Below are 21,501 nucleotides of genomic sequence, written 5' to 3' on the forward strand. Positions count from 1 at the left end.
TATATACCGAATGGTACATACTATTACATAGTACATACTAGTGGTGGGACTATTCGAATAAAAAAAATTCGAATATTCGAATACTTTATTCGCACGAATATTCAAATTTTTTATTCGAATAGTCGATCTAATTTTTCGAATATTCGAATATTTTATCATTTTCTTTGCAGGATTAATTAGATTAAACAAAATAATAGTTAAGAGACAACTAAGGTGTCCTTGATCTATTTTTAATAATTTTTTAACAAAATAAATATAATTATAACAAATTATTCTTTTGACAAAATAAATATTATTACTTATTATAACAAATACGATTTTAGTAATTCATATAGATATATAATTACAAAAAAAACATAAATTTGACAAAAAATTAAAAAATTTGAATTATTTGATTACTGTTCGAATATTCGAATTATTTTCATACGAATAGTATTATTCGATTATTTGAATAATTCGAATATTAGAAAAATTCGATTCGAGGTCTGAGCTCTAGTACATACCCAATAGATTGACATAATTTATTTACATGCCGTGTACTGTAATGGGGAGAGAGTCTGAAGAGGATAGTGTCACGCAGTCTATTTAACTTCAAGAACGAATATAAACTATTAACTTGAGTATAACAATTTAATATATTTGTGAAATGTAAGGGACGGCGCGAACGCAGTCCCAGCTACCAAAAATTATGCGTCCGAGGTATCCACGTTAGGGATACTCGCAGGGGTCAATCCGATCCGTGTGCAATGACCGGGCCTCACCCTGGAGGAACCGCCTGATTGATCACAGTTGACCTCCACGCCAGGTAAGTATGCTGGATGGGACGATCGCACGGGCTTATAAGCCGCAACGGTCCCGTTCGCAAATGCAGTGGCTTTCAATCTGTATCCGACGCGTATTAAATGCCAAATGGTATACGGGACCCGTTGAATTGCCTAGACGGCTCAACACGCTTGGCGACGCCAACGAGCTAAGCGTACGGGACTGAACAGCAAACGAGTTAATCTATTGACCGAGAATGTGTGCGTTTCCGACGCGTCCCAAATGTAAACGCGATCTACCGAGTCTCAAACGCAACGCCGCCGTCCCGTGAATACAAGAAAAATGCCATTAGGTTAGTTAGGTAAGTTCTTGTCAGTGGCTTTCTTAAAAATTAACTACAGTATTATTAGATATAACTTTGTTGCAAGGTAAAATTTGAATTTATCAAAAGAAAATCGCCCAAAGCGCGCATACGCTTCATATCTAGTATGCGTGGAGCCATCTAGCGAGCGACGTTTGTTGGTATCAACAGGAAAATGACATTTCACACTCCTCGTATCATTTAATAAATAATGTTGAATAATAATACGATATAATGAATAATAAATGATATTTATACGATGTTCTTATTATATAATCCACAAACGATATTAAATTATATTTTCCTGTTTATTAGTTTGGTGTTAAATGTACCTACATGATGAATCTTACACGCCCCGACCGTGTCACTGGATTAGGTATTTCACAAATGAATTGATAATTGACCCTAGTACTTTTTCTTAACAAAATAACATTCTAGCGCGGTGTGTTAGGGCAAGTTTGGCTTTTTTATATTATAGTACCTATTCTAAAAAAAAATTGTTTTTAATAGGATAAGCTGTTCTGACGGTATGCGTCGCATAAAATCATCATCCGCTACAGCTGCTAAGCAATGCATAGCAAACTTAACAGTTAACATAGAACCCTGGTACTTAGAACAGTGCGACAGTGGCGGCCGTCAATTTACAATGTAAGCAGAGAAAATAACTAGGTTTGTTTCATACACTCTGACCATTTCCTTTATAAAATTGAATATAATATAACGAACCATTATAAAATAATATAATTACATAGAATATTATGAAAAAATAAGGAATATATATATTTTTTATCTGTTAATTTCTTTGAACAATATGTTTTGTAAAAAAAAAAATATATAATATATAATAATATATATATTTAACGCCTCGAAGGCAATAGTGTAGCATACAAATAAATAAACTACAAGTGGACAATTACAATAAATACAACATTACAAGTGGACTACTGTGCTACGTTTTTTAATCGACAGATCCACGGCGTTACACTGACGTTTTCTCGATGTAATTTACATAATAATTTAAAAAAAGTAGAGATCTAAAACTCCACAGTGTTAAATGATTTTGACTTTTGTACCTCGGATCATCATCATATTATTATCAAGCGTGAAATCATAAATCTTTTTGAATTGATACCACAATCGCAGTTTAATTAATAAAAACGCTTTTATCTAATCCGTGGCAATATCATTAATAACTTTTTATCGGTACTGTAGCCAGCCGATGATTTACGCCTCTGATCATCATTATATATTTTACAATTATAACAAGTTTATCTGTTTATGAAATACAGTAAAATTCATTCAGAGAAAGCTCAAGGGCCTTCCTTTCCCCTTCATCGTTTTGATTTTTTATTTAATGCCTAACAAATAACAACTATCATAAGAACTACAAAATATTTAATTTTTAATTTGTTTTATATTATCACGGTCCCAGATCCCGCCCCAACAGTTAAAAGCTTGCCCAGAATCGTGGTACATAGAATCGACCTGTTCCTTTAAAGGCGGCATCACAGCTGCGTCGTCTGTCGTGTCGTGTGCCTTATATCGCCTTCTGATTGGCTGTTGTAATCACGGTATCATTAAGTAACCATGACACACCGGGTTATTGCTAGAGTTGAGCTGATCTCAACTTTTGTATCCTGTAGTATAGGTGGTTAAAGTATGGTAACCGCGGTCAATTGATTTTTATCAATTATCAATTTGATCATACCACAGATATATATATAAGAAACTGGATTGCTAACTGTACATGCCACTAATAGAGAAGATGAAACAGCCACTTTCCGCCATAAGGTTTTGGTAAATATAATAATTACCCACTTACATTAAATGATGACAACGTTATATTTTACAAGCATTAATCATATATTATAATTTATTTAATTTTAATATAAACAGGACTAAGTCCAAATACAATTAGTTAAATAGACATACGCATGAGACGAGACAAATGAGCATTAGAGTCATGGTTCTAAGAAAAAAACGAAATTAAAAACAGAATTTATATCATATAAATGGGATAGACCGAGCCTTCGGTAGAACAAAATAAGGTGTTTTCAAAAATGTGTTTCAGTACTAAATAAACGGTTGAATATTATTATTAAAACGACGTCACTAAATAATTGTCTTCACGTTCTTGTGAAAAAAATACAAAAAACAATTCACTTTTCAAGCTTTTACTATTGTTCGTCGTCAAAAAAATCATGTTCAGTCATAATATAACAGCTGAGTAATTAAGTGTATATTTTTTTTTTGACGATTTAAGGCACCAGTGAAGCTCTTCATATTGTTTAAAATATTACATAAAATTTTTAGATATTAGTGTAAGTACGCTCAACGATTTTCAAATACATTCTTAAATTTTGAAAAGTTTAATTTCTAAATCACGATGAATTACACGTTCAGTTTGCTAATTATGTTGCTGTTGAGTGTCATCAATCCGTCGTTTGTCTCGTGCGATGGCAAAGTACAGTTTGCACGTCAGCTCCACTGTATGTTAAGTCAACATAAAGAAGGTTGGATACAAATCTCCAACGTACAAGGTATACATCAGCCAGGACAAGCTAATGCCTTCAATTTTTCTCCACAAGACCTGTTCAATGACCCGGTGGTGACCGTAGATAATGTCGAAGCAAAATACTTCATGGCCGTCATTTTGCTCGGTTGTAAGTATACAAACGCAATGTATAATTTTGTAGTTCTTATAAAGCACTGCTTGAGCTTTTGTCTCAAAGAGCTGGCGGTCCGCTTTAGAGTCACAACTGACACGAGTATGACCTATGCGCTTCACTACAATTCGTGATGGACATAACGTTTGAATCGTTGCAAGTAATTAACCGGCTGTATGGCGCGTTAAATTATTTAAAGGCTATGTACCCGGACGGTGACCAGGGTTATACTACGGAATTCCTGAATTGTATTACTTCCATTAGGGATTTTACGCTAAATAAATACCTACTCAACACGCCTGAAACATATTTAGAAAGAGACGAAAACCTGGTTTTTAATGAAGTTAATACTGACTTAAGCAATTTATCTGGGTTCTACGATGGGCTAGAAAGCAAACTACGTGCTAACTTATCGTGCAGGCTATATTTTGTTGATGTCAGTCAGACATATGAAGAGTTCGAGGCCGATTTCAAAACGAAAAATCCAGAAAAGCAATTACACGAAATACTAGTATATACGGAAAAATTAATAATAGAAAATTGGAAAGATGTCTTCATGAACGCTTACAACCGTCTGGGTTTTCGCCACAATCCGTACTCGGGAAACACTTTTGTAAATACCTTATATGAAAACGTGTGAAGTATTTTACTGTTAGAGTTTGATTACATCGTACATTAAGTACATACATGTATTTAGTTAAATATATTGATATTGTTGTTGCATATTTTCTTAAAAAATAAAATTATATTTTAGTTTATAACTATTGCATTTTAAAAACTATTATTTTGTTAACCTATAAAAAATGTTGATAATATTAACAACATTACTTTTAAAAGTAAAAAGCTCGGTAAAAGATTTTTTATTACCCAACAAAAAACAAAACTGGTATTACTATATATATATATATATATATGTTAATTAATTAATTAATTTTCATTATTTCCCTTTGGTTTTTTTTGTAAATGTGACTTGCGATCCGCTAATCCCCTTCACCGCTCTTCTGCACAGGCTTTCGCAACGGCTGTCACCGGAATAACGCGCGCCGCCACTTACTCTTGCGTGCCGCTCTATTGTCGCCGTTCGGAATAAAAACACACCATTGACCTAAAAACCAACATACATCATCGCAATAATCGTCGATAACTGAATAGTAACAAACAAACATTGCCGCGAAACGGTGTTAGTAATTGTAACCCGAAAAATGTTTACACGAGTCGGACGAAAATTTATTTACCGAGATGCAAAAATATTGGTCGTCGGCCCATACCAGCAAGTCTATTCCTTGCCAAATTTACATGGTATGCCGGCAGTCCCAAACGACCCACATCAACCACCTGGTGATACGACGACCGACCTCCCCTTCTCTCTCTCTCAAATTTTCGGTATCATGTGGCGATCCACAAATCACCCAGGCTTCTTTCTCCAATGTTTCCGGACCGGAAGAATAGACCCACTGGAACCACCTGTACCAGAGTATTACATCAGCTCGGGAAATGGCGGGGAGTCTTGCCGTTTCACTTCCCTGACCCACAAAACCAGTTCTAAACCGATGACTGTATCCTAACACACGGTCCCTAACTCAAACCGGACCATATTAATACCCCCGACGAATAGGCTGCCCCAACCGACGAGTGAAAGGATGAGGAAGAGTTAGAGGAGTACTCGATGACCTACCATTAGACAGCCGTCTGATCCACAACTCAACGTTCAAAAATCAGTCTCTAAATAGTCGTCTAAACTACAATCACAATGCCCACCTCGGATTCTCAGGCAACCTCCTCCGCCAATTAAAGCAATTAAAACAATTAAGGACCCAAAGTATTAAGGACTTAAAGGACAGTCATAAATAGGCAAGCGCCCAAAGGACTTATGAATATATGGAGAGTTATAAGAAAATAAAGAACATAAAGATGCAAGGATGGGTAACAATTTAGGAACTTAACGCCAATATTGTTGAGCTAGTTTGAAAATATTTAAAAAAGTATACGTAGGGGAGGCAAGATTAAAAAAGAAATTTATGGTGACTGAACGGAGGTTACTAGAGAGGGCTGTCCCAGACTTATTATAAGCAGTAACAGCACAAGGAAGTGAGCTGTAAGAGGAAAAAGAGACAATGCCATTAGCGTATAAAAATAAAAAAGGTTAATGGAGCACATATAAACATTAAAGAGAATAGAATTAAGACAGCTCCCTTGAGGGAGACCATAATAGGAGAAGCGAGAAACAAATAAGCCAAAAGAAAAAAAGGGGGATATAGTGATTAAAAAGGAGAGAGGAAATAAAGTTACATGGGAAAGGACAAACATCAAAAGAGATTAATTGTGAACCAAATCAAAAGTGCCTTTGATAATAATGAATACCGCAGGAAAACATTTTTTTTACAAAAAGAATCGTAAAGAGGACAGACAATCCATAGTTCCTAAGTCTCTTCTAAATCAAAAGCGTTGTTAAGTAACAGATTAGTTTTTTCCCAGGAACCAACCAAAGAGGTTTAAATTAGATATTCTATGATTTTGAAGAGAGAAGAAGAGAGGGTGATAGAGCAGAAAGCTAGGGTAGAGGAATTAAGTTTAGGGACAGGAATGACTTGGAAAGGACTTAAAATTTAAAGAAGGATTATCCAGGCCTAACTGAGGGAGATAAGATTACTAGATAAAGTTCCTTAGCTGTAAAAGGCATAGATAAGGGATGCGTGATGGAATTAAATGTATCTGCTATTTCCACGGTAATTGCTTTTAGAGGAATCCGATGCAAGATGAAGACTATTGATGTCACCACATAGTACGGAACTGTTAGAAATTAAACAAAAAATCGAGTTGATAAGAGAAGAACATCGTTGGCGGATGGAGGAACACATAAGGGCCAAAGAGAGATTGGACAAGACTATGATACCTACCGAGGTCAATAAAGTGATAACGAAGAGAGCTTTAAATATTATCATTCATAATAATAGGGGTAATTTGTATGTGCCAAGGGGCTGTCATAGCATAAGGAACATAAGTCATTAACCACGTTTCAGGTAAAAGAGCAAAGGAACATTTATGTTCGGATAGAAGAAAAGAAAGGTTGTCGGCGTGCGGAGTAATACTCTTGATGTTTCATTGTAGAGCTGATTAATTAGATTTATTATAATATACATTAATGTATGAACAAAATTCGGCATTGTCAATAACAGCAGTATTACTGTTACTTGTTTACAATGTTACTAAATAATCACCTCCGGTATCTTGTGAAAAATGAATGGAATAACAATTTTTAATAATTCTTATAAATATGTGATGCAAAAAAAAAAACAATTCACTTTTCACGATTTTACTATTGTTTGTCGTCAAACAAATCATGTTCAGTCACAATATAACAGCTGAGTAATTAAGTGTATATTTTTTTTGACGATTTAGGGCACCAGTGAAGCTCTTCATATCGTTTAAAATATTACATAAAACTTTTAGATATTAGTGTAAGTGCGCTCAATGTTTTCCAAATACATTCCTAAATTTTGAACATTTTATATCTTATTATATATATTTTATATAAAATTCTAAATCGAAATGTATTTCACGTTCAGTTTGCTAATTATGTTGCTGTTGAGTATCAATCAGTCGTTTGTCTCGTGCGATGACAAAGTACAGCTTGCACGTCAGCTCCACTGTATGTTAAGTCAACATAAACAAGATTGGATACAAATCTCCAACGTACAAGGTATACATCAGCCAGGACAAGCTAATGCCTTCAATTTTTCTCCAAAAGACCTGTTCAATGACTCGGCGGTGACCGTAGATAATGTCGAAGCAAAATACTTCATGGCCGTCATTTTGCTCGGTTGTAAGTATACAGGCGCATTGTACGATTTTGTAGTTCTTATAAAGCATTGCTTGAGATTTTGTCGCAAAAAGCGGACGAGACGCTGGTTAGTAATGAACAAATTCTACAAATTCGTATTGCACAAAACGTTTGAATCGCTGCCAGTCTTTTACCGGATGTCTGGTGCGTTGAATTACTTAAAGGCCATGTACCCGGACGACGACTTGGGGTACACTTCGGAATTCTTGGATTGTATTGCTTACATTATGGATTTTACCCTAAGGAAATACCTACTCGACACGCCCCGACAATTCTTAGACGAAGACGGAAACGTTGATTTTGCTCGCGTCAATAATGACTTAAGTAAATTTTCCCGGATCTATAGTGAGCTAAAATACAAATTGCGTACTAACTTGTCGTGCAAGCTATTTGTTAATTTCAACCATAAGTATAACGAGTTCGAGGCTGATTTCAAAAAGAACAATCCAGAAAAGCAATTACATGAAATACTAAAACATGCGGAAAAACTAATATTAGAAAATTGGAACGATGTCACCGTGAACGCTTACAACCGTCTAGGTTTTCGCTTCGACCCAAACTCGGGAGACACCAATATGGTGTTGACGGTAGATTTTTATGAAACGCAGCTTTGATATCTGCACAGGGGTTAGCTACGTTTTTTTACATCAAAAATACTAATGACTAATTACACTAATAAATACTAATTTTGTAGTTAAAGCTAATTTGTAGTGAATAAAGTAATTACTTTTACATAATATAAACGATTTTATTTATTCGTATGGTAATTACAAATGATTAACAAACATTTCAATCATAATTTGACCCAAAGTAGAAAATACGCAAAATCAAGCAGAATTCTTAATATCTATTTTTCGAATACTAAATTTGTAGGATTTAACCCAAGAAACCCTATTTTTAACAATGGAATAGCACCTAAGCAATCAAGTATTTAGTCGTACAGAAGGTATATTTTTAGGTAGACACTAGACGGTACTAAAATAAAATGTCACCGAGGTCATGAATTATTTATTTTTACAGACTATTTATTATAGACAGAAATTGCGGTAACATATTGTGCTTGATCAAAAGTACCCTATAAAACGATTAGCGCAGTACAGCTCGTTTATCGACATTTTTATATTGATTTCGGAAAGTCGAAAAAAAAACATTTTTCTGAAACGATGTATTTCAAGTTCAGTTTGCTGCTAATTTTGTTGCTGTCGAGTATCCTCCAGTCGTTTGTTTCGTGCAATGACGTAGAACAAGAGTTTGTAAGTAAGATGACTTCAATTTTATTTGAGTACAAACGTGGATGGAGTCAAATATCGCACGTGCATGGTAGATATCCTGCAACAGCAGACGAGGTCCCATTCTATTTTCCTCCGTTAGCGCTGTTCTACGAGCCGGTGACAGCAGAAAATGCCATAGCAAAGTACTTCATGGCCGTCAGTATACTCGGCTGTAGGTATACGTATGCGTTGTTAAAGTATGTGGATTTGATACAGCACTGTCTGAGTTATTGTCGAGAATTGAGAAGCCATCATTCAAAAGGTAATACTATCACAATTGCTTCGAAACTCGGGCTTTGCTACAAATTCGTTTTGGACACAACCCACGATGCCGTGCCTATGTTGGACCGCATGCACGGGGCGTTAGATCATTTCAAGGAGATTTGTCCGTACAAGGAACGCAAGCACGCTGAGGAATTCATCGCCAATATACATAGCATTACGGATTTCACCGAAGAAACATACCAATACAACTCATACCGGCTATTCGTCGATGCATATGGAAACCCTACTTCTGATATGAACACGGGTGACCTGAACAAAATGTTTGTGTTCTACAAAGAATTTAAAACCAAACTACGAAGAATCAAATCGTGTGTACTTATTGATTCGCCGGAGAAGACGTATGAACAATTTAAGGCCGAATCAAAAGCGAAAAATCCAGAAATTGTAATGCTTGATTATGCTAAAAAATGTATATCGGCAAATTGGAAAGATGTTAAACTGAATGCCTACGATAGTCTGGGCTTTCCCTACATACCGGGCACGGTGGATAATTCTCTACATATTTATGATTAAATCAGTGAAGTAGTCTCTACGAGGTACATTTAGTATTAATACATAAATCAATTCAATTATCAATATATTACATATATTTAAACGAAAAATACATTTTAATTTGTTATAATAATATGGATTTCAACTTCAATATTACCAAAATTAAATAACTTGTGTTTTTTTTAATCAATATTTTCAGTAAAATCTTAACAGTTTTATTATTGTAATATTATGTTGCAAAATAAAGACTTGTTTTGTCAAAAAACGGATTTAAAAAAAAAAAGTAAATTGGATTATGTACAATAAAAAAAAAAAAAATACATAAAAATATTCCTACAGTATGTTTTACTAGTCTCTACTTCTGATTACACACTGTACAACAAAAGTAACCTTATTTCTTTTTGGACAAATAAGAATAAAAATTCGCCCATTTTTGTATGAATCGAAATCTGGCATCAGAATTAATTAAAGCGTGTTTAGTTATTTAGTTTTTATGCGAAACTGAGTAGGTATTAGTTTTTTTTTTAATGTTTATTTTCTTATGGCTGTATTAATTTTGTCTTAATCGCCTCCCAAGTTGTACAAAATATTGTTTTGTAATATTTTCAACATGTTTTGTATGTTTGTTTAATTTTCTTACACGTATTTCATTCTATTTTTTTTTTGTTAAATTCAAAACTGGTCTCAAAATTAATTTATTAACGAGTGGCACTAGAACAGTTGTGGGGTAATATTCTGGTATAGAAATAAAATAGACCTGTATTAGTTCTAGTTCCAAAAATCATACTGTTAAGTGTTAATATCAATGATAATTTATTTTAAACTAGTTCGTTTAAAAGTATAGACTTTGATAAAATAAAAGCAACAAAACCGATATCATGATTGTGAGTTCAATAAAAATTGAAGATTTTTTTAATTTACAACAAAAAAACTAAACTGGTATTACTATAATATACATAATATTCTTTAGGTAAACAACATCATTAAGAATATATTATAATTATTTTACGTTTAGAGTCACTTAAAATATACTGACTAGAACAAAAATATTACATTCTAGAGACAGCGTGATGTCAACAATTGCTACTTATTCGAAACTAAAAACTAATATTTGAATAATATATTATGTTAAATGTCTGTGTAATAATTTCAAATACAACATATATATATATAATATATATATATATATATATATATATTATTTACATTTATTTTATATTTTTTTGGTAATATAATTATGACTATGATATAAACAAACAAACGTAATTTAATATAACACAATGTTTGTATTTTATATAACACTTTTTACACACAATCGACACAGTAGTATAGTATAGTATGTAAGTATTAGTTTTTTCCCACTTAACGGGGGGGTTTTTTTTTTAAGAAAAAGTACATATTATGGTGGAAAAAACCTATGTCGCACACTGAGGAAGGTTGCGACAAAGAAAAACCGACAAACGTGCCGAGGAAACAAACACAGATTATATACAAGTAAGTCACTTATAATGATTACTAGGATTACTCCGGGATACGAATAATTAAGATTTACAACTTCAACAATACATCTATAATAGATTAGATGATTCTATTACTTAAAAAGTTATTTTAAATGTAAGTATCCTATTAGATAAATCGAGAAATAACTGTACATTATATATTATATATTTTTTAATTTAATTTCAAAACCGCTTTAAGAGTTTCTCAAAATGTGGCTAAAACGGGCTGGAGCGAAAAAAATCTATCGAGAAAAATTAATCTAGATGGTGAAATTTGAGAAAACGCCTAAATTATCACTACAAAACAATTATAAATCATCGGTTTTCCCATACTGACTATTCCTCGTAGTCGAACTATTATGTAGCAGGGAAAAATACATTTAAATTGGAACTTGAACTATAATTAGTGTTGTAAATTGATCCGCTTAAAAAGCAAAATTATCATATTTCAGTTATTTTTGAAAAGTAGTATACAACCTTAAACGATCACTCTGTATACAATTAGAGCCAATATTCGATTTGCAGACACCATATGTCTTTACGAGTCTTAATGTAAATGACGTTTTTACACATACAGTCTGAGGTGTGTAAATAAGACGCGAGTTTTGGTTTTGTAGTAGAATTTAAAAAAAAAAAAACATAATACGAGTTTAATTTGTTATTGTTTGTCTGCAAAAGAGCTTTGACATGTTTATGAATTTAAAATAGAATATGATTCATATTAAATAGGTAATAAATATAATAGTCTAATGTCTTGTCTAATGTTTAATAAAAAAGTATATTATGTGTTTTGATTTTTTTTTTTTAACAAGAAGATAATTGTATAATGTGATCATTGCTCAATAATGTATGCTATTCAAAAAAAGATCACAGACATAATAAGAAAAGATAATTTCTCGCGAGATAAGCGAAAAAAGGCCAGAAAATTATATTTATTTTGTTCGGAATGAGATGTGTCAATGTATGCACTAATATATCATTATTGTATCGGACACTCCGAAAATACTATTTTAATGGGTCTATTCTAAGAATTTACACAAAATGATTGATTCGGTTTAGACTTGGGTTGAGAGTGAAAATTTGACATTTTTTTTTTTATAGATGGGTTGGGCGTGATAGAGAGGGTGTTTGAGTTGACTTCTATTTTGCCCATGTGATTTTCAATCGCTGTCAACTCCAAACAATCTTTTGTGACCACATTCTGCATCTGTCCACGACTTTTACTGCACGTCCTCCGGCGAAAGCCCGAAGCTGACGTTTTCCGTTTTCATGGTGGTCATCGTAAACCGGCAAATGTAAGTGCCACTCCTAGAAGTGTGATTTCCCCTGCGCAGCCGGTTCTGTCTGTCCATTCCAAAGCACAAGAACAGTCTCTTGAATTCGTTTCGGTATTTTCCTAGACAAGTGTGACACATAGCATAATGAACCAGATAGTATTGACACAAAAAACAATTTACACTCACCACTCATGAAATTGTAAATCAACGGGTTGACCGCACTGTTGGCGTATATCAGCCAGTGTGTAAAGTTCGTCACCAACGCCATCAATTCTGTCTGCCGAATTCCAATAGTGTATCTAAAAATGAAAAAAAAAATCATTAATGGCGTATGAAACAATACCATGCGACTTGCATACATCCAGAAATATTGGCCAAACGAACATCAACGTATCTTTGATACACTCATCGATAATTAAATTATATAAGTAGTATAGATTTTTTATTTTTTTATATTTTGATTTTCTACACACCTTTAGGCCATTTGGCTATGACCGAGGACAATATATTATTAACAAAGTGTTTATTGATAATAAATGTACAACTAATAAGTATAAGAAATAAGTTGAGGAAGTGTAAAGGATTCTGGATTTCCCTCAGTGTGACTGTCCTCGTTTACGTGAGAGAATACGAATAAGACCTTGACGAGACTTTAAGCCAAATGCAAATAAATATATAACAGCTGTCAAACGTATCTGAGGTCTAGTAATCGTATATTTGGTAAGCTTTAACGCATTTTAGCGTGGGCATAGACAAGTTAAAAATATTTTCAAACATTACCATTTTTGCTAGTTATTTTTCCTGTAGCTAACTATTCTATAGGGTGTATGTTAATAGCAATTAAAGAGCTACCGAAAACCAAAATAAAAAATATTGCACATGATAAAAATAAATATATATTGTTTTCACAGTCAACAGCTATTAATTTTGATTACATTTATCAAAATCCCTGTACAGAAAGTCTGTTGTAAAAAAACTGAAGGTCGTTTCAGATCTGCAGGTAACACTGTTTACTGTCAGTAAAGACACTGTCTAGTAAGCAATATAATACAGAATTCTAGCGATTACAATGATTCACTAAAGATGTTAATTTGTTGAGGTTAGGTGATATTAGCTTTTAAATTATTTGATATTCCAAAACTATGACATATTGTAGTTAATTATTAAATTAGTAAGTTTTTGATTGAGTGGGTTTCGTTGTTTTAGATTTATGCACATCAATTAACATGTCAACAAACAAGTGTTCTCTTAGTCAATGGGTTTGTCAACACAGGTAAACAAAATTATTTGTATAATATAGAATACTGACGTCGGTCAAATGTATTTTCCTTTTCGCATTAATCACAACTTTTTCCGTATTAAGAGATAATATAAATTCTCCCCCCCCCCCCCGGAAAAAATCAAGCTTTATACGGTCTAATCGCAAGTCTGCCTATGGGCTTTGGTCGTTTATCTTGATATACTTACTTACTATGATTGTTCCGTGTTATAAACATAAAACATACGGTGTGTACCAAAATCAGTGTATAGCTCTTTATACGTTTTCCATGGTTTGTGTTCCATACTAATGGGTGTACGATTTGAACTGCGCTTTTTTATGTATCAGCAGGCTATACGTGAACAAAACCATTGAAAAATGTATTTTTTCTTAATGCAATTGTCTTAATTTATTGGCATTTGACATTGCGCCGCGGCGGTCTGAATTGTGGGACACACTGTATAGGTCTAATGAAACAATAATATATAAAGACGACCTGTTGCCACAAACCCTTTTAGCCGAATAAATTCCAATCAACCGCGTTAACCTTGCGTTACGACCGGCTCGCGGAGTTCCACGCTTATAAAGCTCGACACCATAAGACAGGGACTTAAGCCCCACACAATAGCTGGAGAAAATCATTCTGGCTTTTCGGCTATCGGCCTAACGTTAATGAGCACAGCTGTATACACTGCGTTAATGGCAGATTGGCTCCAATGTTATTGTATGGCCGTATTTCCCGGCAAAGATAAAACAACGCGGTAAATGACTAAACGGGAACGTTTGTCGAAAGATTTGTCTTATTTTGTTTTAATATAATTATGTATAGTTAAATGGACGTTGAACCCGCTATTATAGCAGTTCGGATGAAGGCTGAGTTTAGGTTGATCTTTGTTTTCCAGCCCAACGGGTCGACAGCACACCAAAACACATCACAAACGTATACACATACTTTACCGCAATATTTTAATATTAATATTTAACTCAACTAGATCATAGTGTTGAAGAGTACAATAAAAAGTGTACATACCGATGGGAAGCTTTTCTCTAATTTATTGAAAAACAGCATTTGAAGATTGAAAATTCTTGAAGTGTAAATTGTAAAAGCACTGGGCTGTATGACAGGTAGCTCAATAGATTTTATTAGTAGTATTTCCTATAACTTTTTTAAAAGTACGTTGGAAATAGCGTTAATATACCAATGGTTTAATGCAAAAAAATTGTCTCCATATAGTTTTTTATAAACTGCTGTATTGAATTTAAGTACTCAATACGACGGTTAATGATATTTTTGCCGAATCCTTTTTTTTTTCAACTAAACGGATTACCTTAAACTTAATGTAACAAACTTCACACTTCTTAAATTTGATTTTCATTGTGTATTTTATTATAGTTCGTTGGGGTGGCTTGTGTACAGAAAACGAAAATTATACAAGCGTTTAAAACTTCTTTCGAGTGCTCTAGATGCTACCAAGCTTAGTTTCACTCGCACCTATACTCTGTAACAAGAAATCTTGTACGGTTAAAAGCACTTAAGACGGATTAGGTTACCTTACATGATATTCTGGAGAGCAACTAAGTACACAAAATAAGTGTCGTGTTGTCGATGTATGACCCTAATGTTTTTTACCCTGCAAAATTAATTAATTATTCATTTATAATACAAAAATAAAAGCTCCCAATAGTATTTGTACCGAGAATAATCCACGAGCGTAACTATTATTTATATACCAAAATTCGAGATCCAAAATATGAAAAAAAAAAACTGTAAATTAATATTTTTAATATATATTTTATTGAAAATCTTTGAAGCCTTTTCGAATGTTAAATAGTTATCTAATGTATAATCATTTCACGAATGTTGTATTCAATTTACTTCAGCATACATTTCTGAGCACCTAACTAAAGTAAAACAGAAAAAGCTTCACAGACTACAATATACTCTAACAGTGTTTGGAATGTATTTTAGATATATTCTGTATTACATTCTAAAGTAACTATTGAAAAATTTAACCAAAAAGTACGATTGAATAAGAGTGATCGATAAGACATATTAAATATACTTTAGAACGTTATAATAATAACAAAATTAAATAGTAAATTAGTTAGTTAAGTAGTGTAATTTAGCGTGATTCATCAACGAATAAATAGATGACAGTAAATACAAAAAACTATGTAAGGTTTGCTTTGCTTTTGTCCTGTCTGTTGTTTTCATACCTTTGATGCTAAGGTTCTTTTTCTTCATGAGAAACAATTAACGGTTTTATTTTGATTTGTAGTAGTGACTTGAAAACGGTGACAGATTCCGAAAATTACTTTTAACGGTGATTAAGTCAAGAGACAAGCGAGAGTATGATGGCCAAAGAGTATATATTCAAAGACTTTTTTGTTGTAAAAATAATCAGTTATATTTTTATAGGCCAATCGATGTATTGACAAGTGATAAATAATTTTATATTTTAATAAATTTTTTAAATAAAGTAACCATATTTTGTACTTATGCAGTAAGATCAAGACGATAGTAACTTGGAAGTATTACCAAATTACTTAAGAAAAATCATCCATTGCGGTCCGGACGAACTTTTCAAACTTATGCTATTTCCAAACCAGCGGTCGCATGGATTACAATTGTACCTATTACATCCCGTCCTTGCTATAACCTGATTTATACTGTAATTATTTGTCTCTAAAATAATATCTCTGCGTTATTATTTTACACACAAATAATACCATTATAAGTTCGAACAGAAAATATATCAGGTATATTTCTGATGAAAAGAAAGCACATCACAAATTCTTGCACTAAAATTACAACTTACACATTTGGATAAGTGATTAAAAATGTGTGAACAAAATAAAAACACTGATTTGTCAATTGACCGCGATAACATGATAATGTTTAACGCCACGAAAATAATTTGTCAAGTATAACACGTCATCTTAAAAATAGCAAAAATAAATACATTACAACCTAACCTAATCAGCTGGTCTATAACCAATTACAGATTTTAGATAAGAATTTGTTGACAACTTGTAGTGCACAATATTTTAAACGCCACGCCGTCGGCGGAAAGAGCTTGATAGTATAATTTGTATTCGATCAGAATAAAATCCACAATATAAAAGACAGTCCAAAAAGATTCTGTTATTTAAAGTTTTTTACAAAATGATTGAAAAAAAAATTGTACTCCATTGAAATAAAATTCAATTGAAAATTGTGGTGGTCTTGGACCATTCGCATGTGCACAACTTTTTTTGAACTTCCTTAATATCTACCGTATCGAACAAATAAAACGTTTTTAGTTATTCTTTTTTTTTTATATATATACCCATCACTGCTCTGATTTACTTTTTAACGAACTCGCGGGTACCATTGCCAGGCCTCCCTTGCTTTTCGAACTTAATCCACGGGACACATCTCATTAGATTCAATAACTTTTTCACTTCTTCAATATAATAACAAAATTTCGTGAAATTCATTATTATTAGGCGTATCTTAATTTTTTAAATGTTATCGATCGGTTTCATGTTTATTAAATATTTGTATATGAGTACAGCGTAATAGTGTTCCCGTACCATGTAAGCAATGACTTTTATTTGGGCAAATAAGGTTTTGTGCAGTAAACGGAATTATTATTCAAAGCGAGGAGGTGACGGTAAACGCTAAGAAAAAGAGCCCACGTGGAAATCCAATTTATATAACACGTGATAACGGATTTGCAGGGGTCGTGCGTTTTACATTGTGTTAATAGTGCCCAGTGTATTTCACTGACACGCTTAGGGCAGATTTTACGCTCTAGAGCGCATATAAGCGTTACTTAGGTATCCAACCGGCAAAACTTATAGGAATAAATTATCATATTAGCCGTATTAAACTAGTTTTTATCAGAATTCCTATATACGCGTACATGCAAGGGACCGAGCTTTTCTATTTTAATGCATACTGTTTTCGTTTAGAGTCCGTTCAGGAAAGCACGAAGCGAGAGGATGAAGCGCGCTGAAGGGTTAAATTGAATTTTGCTTGGTCTAAGTGAATATCGTCGATGAAATTGGTTTTCGGCCTATAGATTTGCTTGTTGGCGGTCTGGAAATAGTATGATAAAAATTAGCAAAGCCCCCCAAAAAAATATCGATTATCATATAAATATGATCATTATTGAACACAAAAAAAAAACAATAGACGTGGAATCTTAAATATAAACAATACATTTGAGACAAATGTTGTACGACTCAGTAATTTTGTCTACTTCATTCCTCACAAATATCAAAGAAACCTATGGTTTTGTCATCACTGTGTTCACCTGCATATGTTTAGTAATTTTTTAAAGCAATATAAATCTCATCACCATGTTTTAGTTCTCTTTCGGATGACTTATATAACATTTATATAGTATACCTACTTGAAAAATGGGAAACCAAGAGTATCGTGTAGCCGCGTAGTAATGAACATCCAATTACTTGAAAACACCACAAAATACCACAGTCTTTATTAATAACGTTTTCTAAAAAAGAGTTATTTGTTTTTAAAAAAAAAATCTTTACCGTAATTCAGATAAAAAACAATCTCCTTGCCTCATAAAATAAAAATAAATTGTGTTTTATTAAATATTATTTTCTAGTACTAATATTATTTGTTTTGCTTACTTTTTGTAAAACGAGTTTTTAAGTTTGTAAAAGTTTTAAAATTTCTAGTTGTTGCGAACGAATAAATAAATAATGGAAATTTAATACAAAATAAATCAATATTAGTTTAAGAACTTTAATGTATTTTTTTCGAATGCTTTTATTTCTTAGAAATATTATTAAAATAGTAATGTTTTGGAAGATACGAGTAATACCTAAAAATGAAATACCTACATATCTAAATCATACTACTTGGCGGGTACTTTCAATTTCCTTGTATTGTTAGGGTTAGTTATAATCTGTTTGATAAACGACATTTCTATTATAGCAACAGTATACAGACTGCCACAGTAGTTACACAAATCAATATTATGCTACTGCTGTGATGATCATTAATCAATAATTCTTCATATTTTATTTTGGGTATGTCAGAGTGTAGTTATTTATACATATATATATATATTTTGCTGTATAACAAATTATGTTTGCAAATCATTGGTGCATAAGAGTTATGACTTTCGGGACTATATAATAAACATAGTCGTTGCTGTAATTACATTAAGAAAATAAATTGTCTTCCAAAAATAATAAATATAGCCCACTTGTTGCGCTGTACTTACGACGGGCCTATTCTAACTATGCCGTTGACCTATCGTCCATCCGACGAACACACTTAAGCTCATATTTTGTATTCGAGTACAGCTCTGCATCGAGGATGTGCTATTAATAAAATACAGTTTAATTTAACAGTGTCCCGATAAATGTTTGTATAGTCGACAGATGCGTTCCCGACATGCATTAAAGTGATCAAGCTGCTTATATTGTTAAATTATAATACACACAAATAGAATGTGCCTTGCAGACTATGTACATCAACCGGCCACTAATCCCGAATTAAACGCAAGCAATGTTATCGTTTCCTCCGGCAGGGTTAATTTAATATATTTTCAATATTGTGCCATTAGTAACCTGTGTGGGTTAAGTTCAATTATGGGAAGTTTAGACATGCTATGGAAACGCAATTAACGGTTACACGGTGGATTGCTTCGATCCGGCTAACCAACACTCGGACACTCGACGATTGCCCATTGCCGACCTGACCTAACCTCAGACCTCCAAAGGATTCTTGATTAGTTGAATATGTGAACATAATGTCTTTGGTGTTGAATCGATTTTAATGTAAAAATATTCGGTTTTTTTTTTATTTAGAATTTAAAATTAATCGTAAAGCAATTAATTGGAATAAGAAGGATGATACTGTCAAGTACCTGGGGGTTTTCTAGATGAAAAACTTACATTAAAAAGCACATATCAATAAAAAACTAACTTAAGACTTTGTCAGAATGAGAAAAAAGCGCCATGGTTTATGTGCAATAAACAAATCCACAATGATACAGTCGTCCAAAATATTTCGGATTGGTTCAAACTTAAATTCAAAAATTTCCATACTTATCTCCAAAATACAGAAGGTGCGAAATATTTTTTACTTGGCGCAAAAACCATAAACAGGCGCTTTAAGGCCCGCTTCCCGCAGGACAACCTGCTATCGGACAAAGACTCCACCAGCGAAGAATGAAAAAAACATTTACACATTTTAATACGTTATAACTTTTTTTTATGTCTTCATCCTTATTGTAGCTTAATTCTCATATTTCACCAAACGTTCATTGTTTACTACACCTTGCATACACCATAATTTACTAATCATACTTGTAAAAACATTTATATGTTGAAACAATTACACTTCTAAAAAAAAATATCCTCTTCTTCCATAACCGTTATAGACCACTGGTTTTAACTTCATGGTTTACAATATTGCATTATAGTAACTATTATATATTTTTGAGAGTCTATGTGATTTGAAATTTATGACTACTATTTTTTAATAGTTTCTATTTTTCAAGCTGGTAAACCCTTTTGTTTTTTACTAAAATAAAGAAAATATTTAGAATCTTTATACAAACAAAAATACAATAAGTAAATGGGCTGATTTTTAAAACTAAATATGACGACGAGTAGAAAGAAAGCGTCCATTAACACTACTTTGTATGAATTTAAGGCTTAGTTGAAGAGATAATTTGCATTTTTAAAAAAAAAATTATTGGCACACGTTGAATAGATCTCGTCGCCAGTTCCGCTTTTGGCGGCAAGGAGGATTGTTGGGTATTATATAAGAATATAGCTAGATATGAGGAGGTTTAGTGGTTGGAGATAAATGGTCCAAATGGATTTTTTATAGTAATTGAAAGCAAGAGTTTATAGCATTAGTATGTCATGGTGTATGGTTTGATTGCTGACATACCCAGGGTCATTTGCGACGAGGCGTAGATTTTTTGATTGAAAGGATTAAAAGGTATTTAATTTAGGAATTTTAATTTTCTTTTAGTTTTTATATGGGTTACCCAAGTAAGACTCCTGTCCAGGTGGACACCTAGGTATTTAAAAGAGCTATTTATGGTAATACCAGTATTTTTGTTGCCATATTATTTATTTGGGTATCGAACAATTTAGCACATTGTATGTAAATAAAATATTTAAATATTCAAATATTAAGTTATAATAATTATACTAAAATTGAATAAGTATGATTCAGCATGTTGTATTTTTTTGCCAATTATACTATATCTAGTAGGTAACAAAACATACAACTATAATGTGGGCTAATTTAATTATAGTGTTTTTTTTTTTTTTAATATACTTGCACACGGTACAAATTGTATTGTTATTACAATAATAATACTGTTTACAATTTTGTTTCAAATTTATACAGAAAACGAACCTTATTTCTTTTAGATATAATTATATTTTCTATTCGTTTGATAGAGTATGATTTTAGGCCTCGTTTTCTCAAAACCTAACATAGTATTGAGTATAAAATGGATATTTAAATCTCCCACTTTCTTCTTATGCAATGATATAAAATAAAGATTACAGCTCAATTAAAAGTATACATTTGGATTTTATTTTCTGTACAAAAGAAAAACGGTACAAAAATGTAATAAATACTGACATTTTACTTTTGAGTTATTATGACATTTATATCAGAATAAATTGTGCTTCTAAAAAACTACATAAAACATTTTCTACATAATGTCTATTCGGTGCACGTGTTCAGGCTGTTGGTGCCTACGGCGTAAACAATATTAATTTTGTTTCTTTCGCTGTT

At 32.6% G+C, this 21,501-nt stretch overlaps 1 protein-coding gene, 1 long non-coding RNA gene and 1 other non-coding gene across 3 annotated transcripts in view; 1 reads left to right on the forward strand and 2 right to left on the reverse strand.

Moving 5' to 3' along the window:
• Positions 1-650: 650 nt before the first annotated feature.
• On the reverse strand, positions 651-813 carry LOC126847574 (U1 spliceosomal RNA). Its single transcript, XR_007687090.1, has one exon. It is a non-coding gene; the product is annotated as a U1 spliceosomal RNA (small nuclear RNA).
• A 10,095-nt stretch (positions 814-10,908) lies between these two features.
• LOC126842813 (orexin receptor type 2-like) overlaps positions 10,909-21,501 on the reverse strand; it is a 103,403-nt gene continuing 92,810 nt past the window's right edge. The window contains exons 7-8 of the mRNA XM_050579987.1: positions 12,641-12,753; positions 10,909-12,573 (exon numbers count right to left, since the gene is read on the reverse strand). Coding sequence (XP_050435944.1) covers positions 12,398-12,573; positions 12,641-12,753 — 289 coding nt within the window. The 3' untranslated portion in view covers positions 10,909-12,397. The remainder of the gene's footprint in view (positions 12,574-12,640; positions 12,754-21,501) is intronic.
• On the forward strand, positions 11,011-16,191 carry LOC126842821 (uncharacterized). Its single transcript, XR_007686378.1, has 3 exons — positions 11,011-11,172; positions 13,661-13,727; positions 15,992-16,191. It is a non-coding gene; the product is annotated as an uncharacterized LOC126842821 (long non-coding RNA).

Source organism: Adelges cooleyi, unplaced genomic scaffold (genome assembly GCF_023614345.1).
Source record: "Adelges cooleyi isolate 19-005CV unplaced genomic scaffold, UGA_ACOO_1.1 ACOO_flye_CR_arks_rails_tigmint_CR_PRNA_108, whole genome shotgun sequence".
NCBI lineage: Eukaryota > Metazoa > Arthropoda > Insecta > Hemiptera > Adelgidae > Adelges > Adelges cooleyi.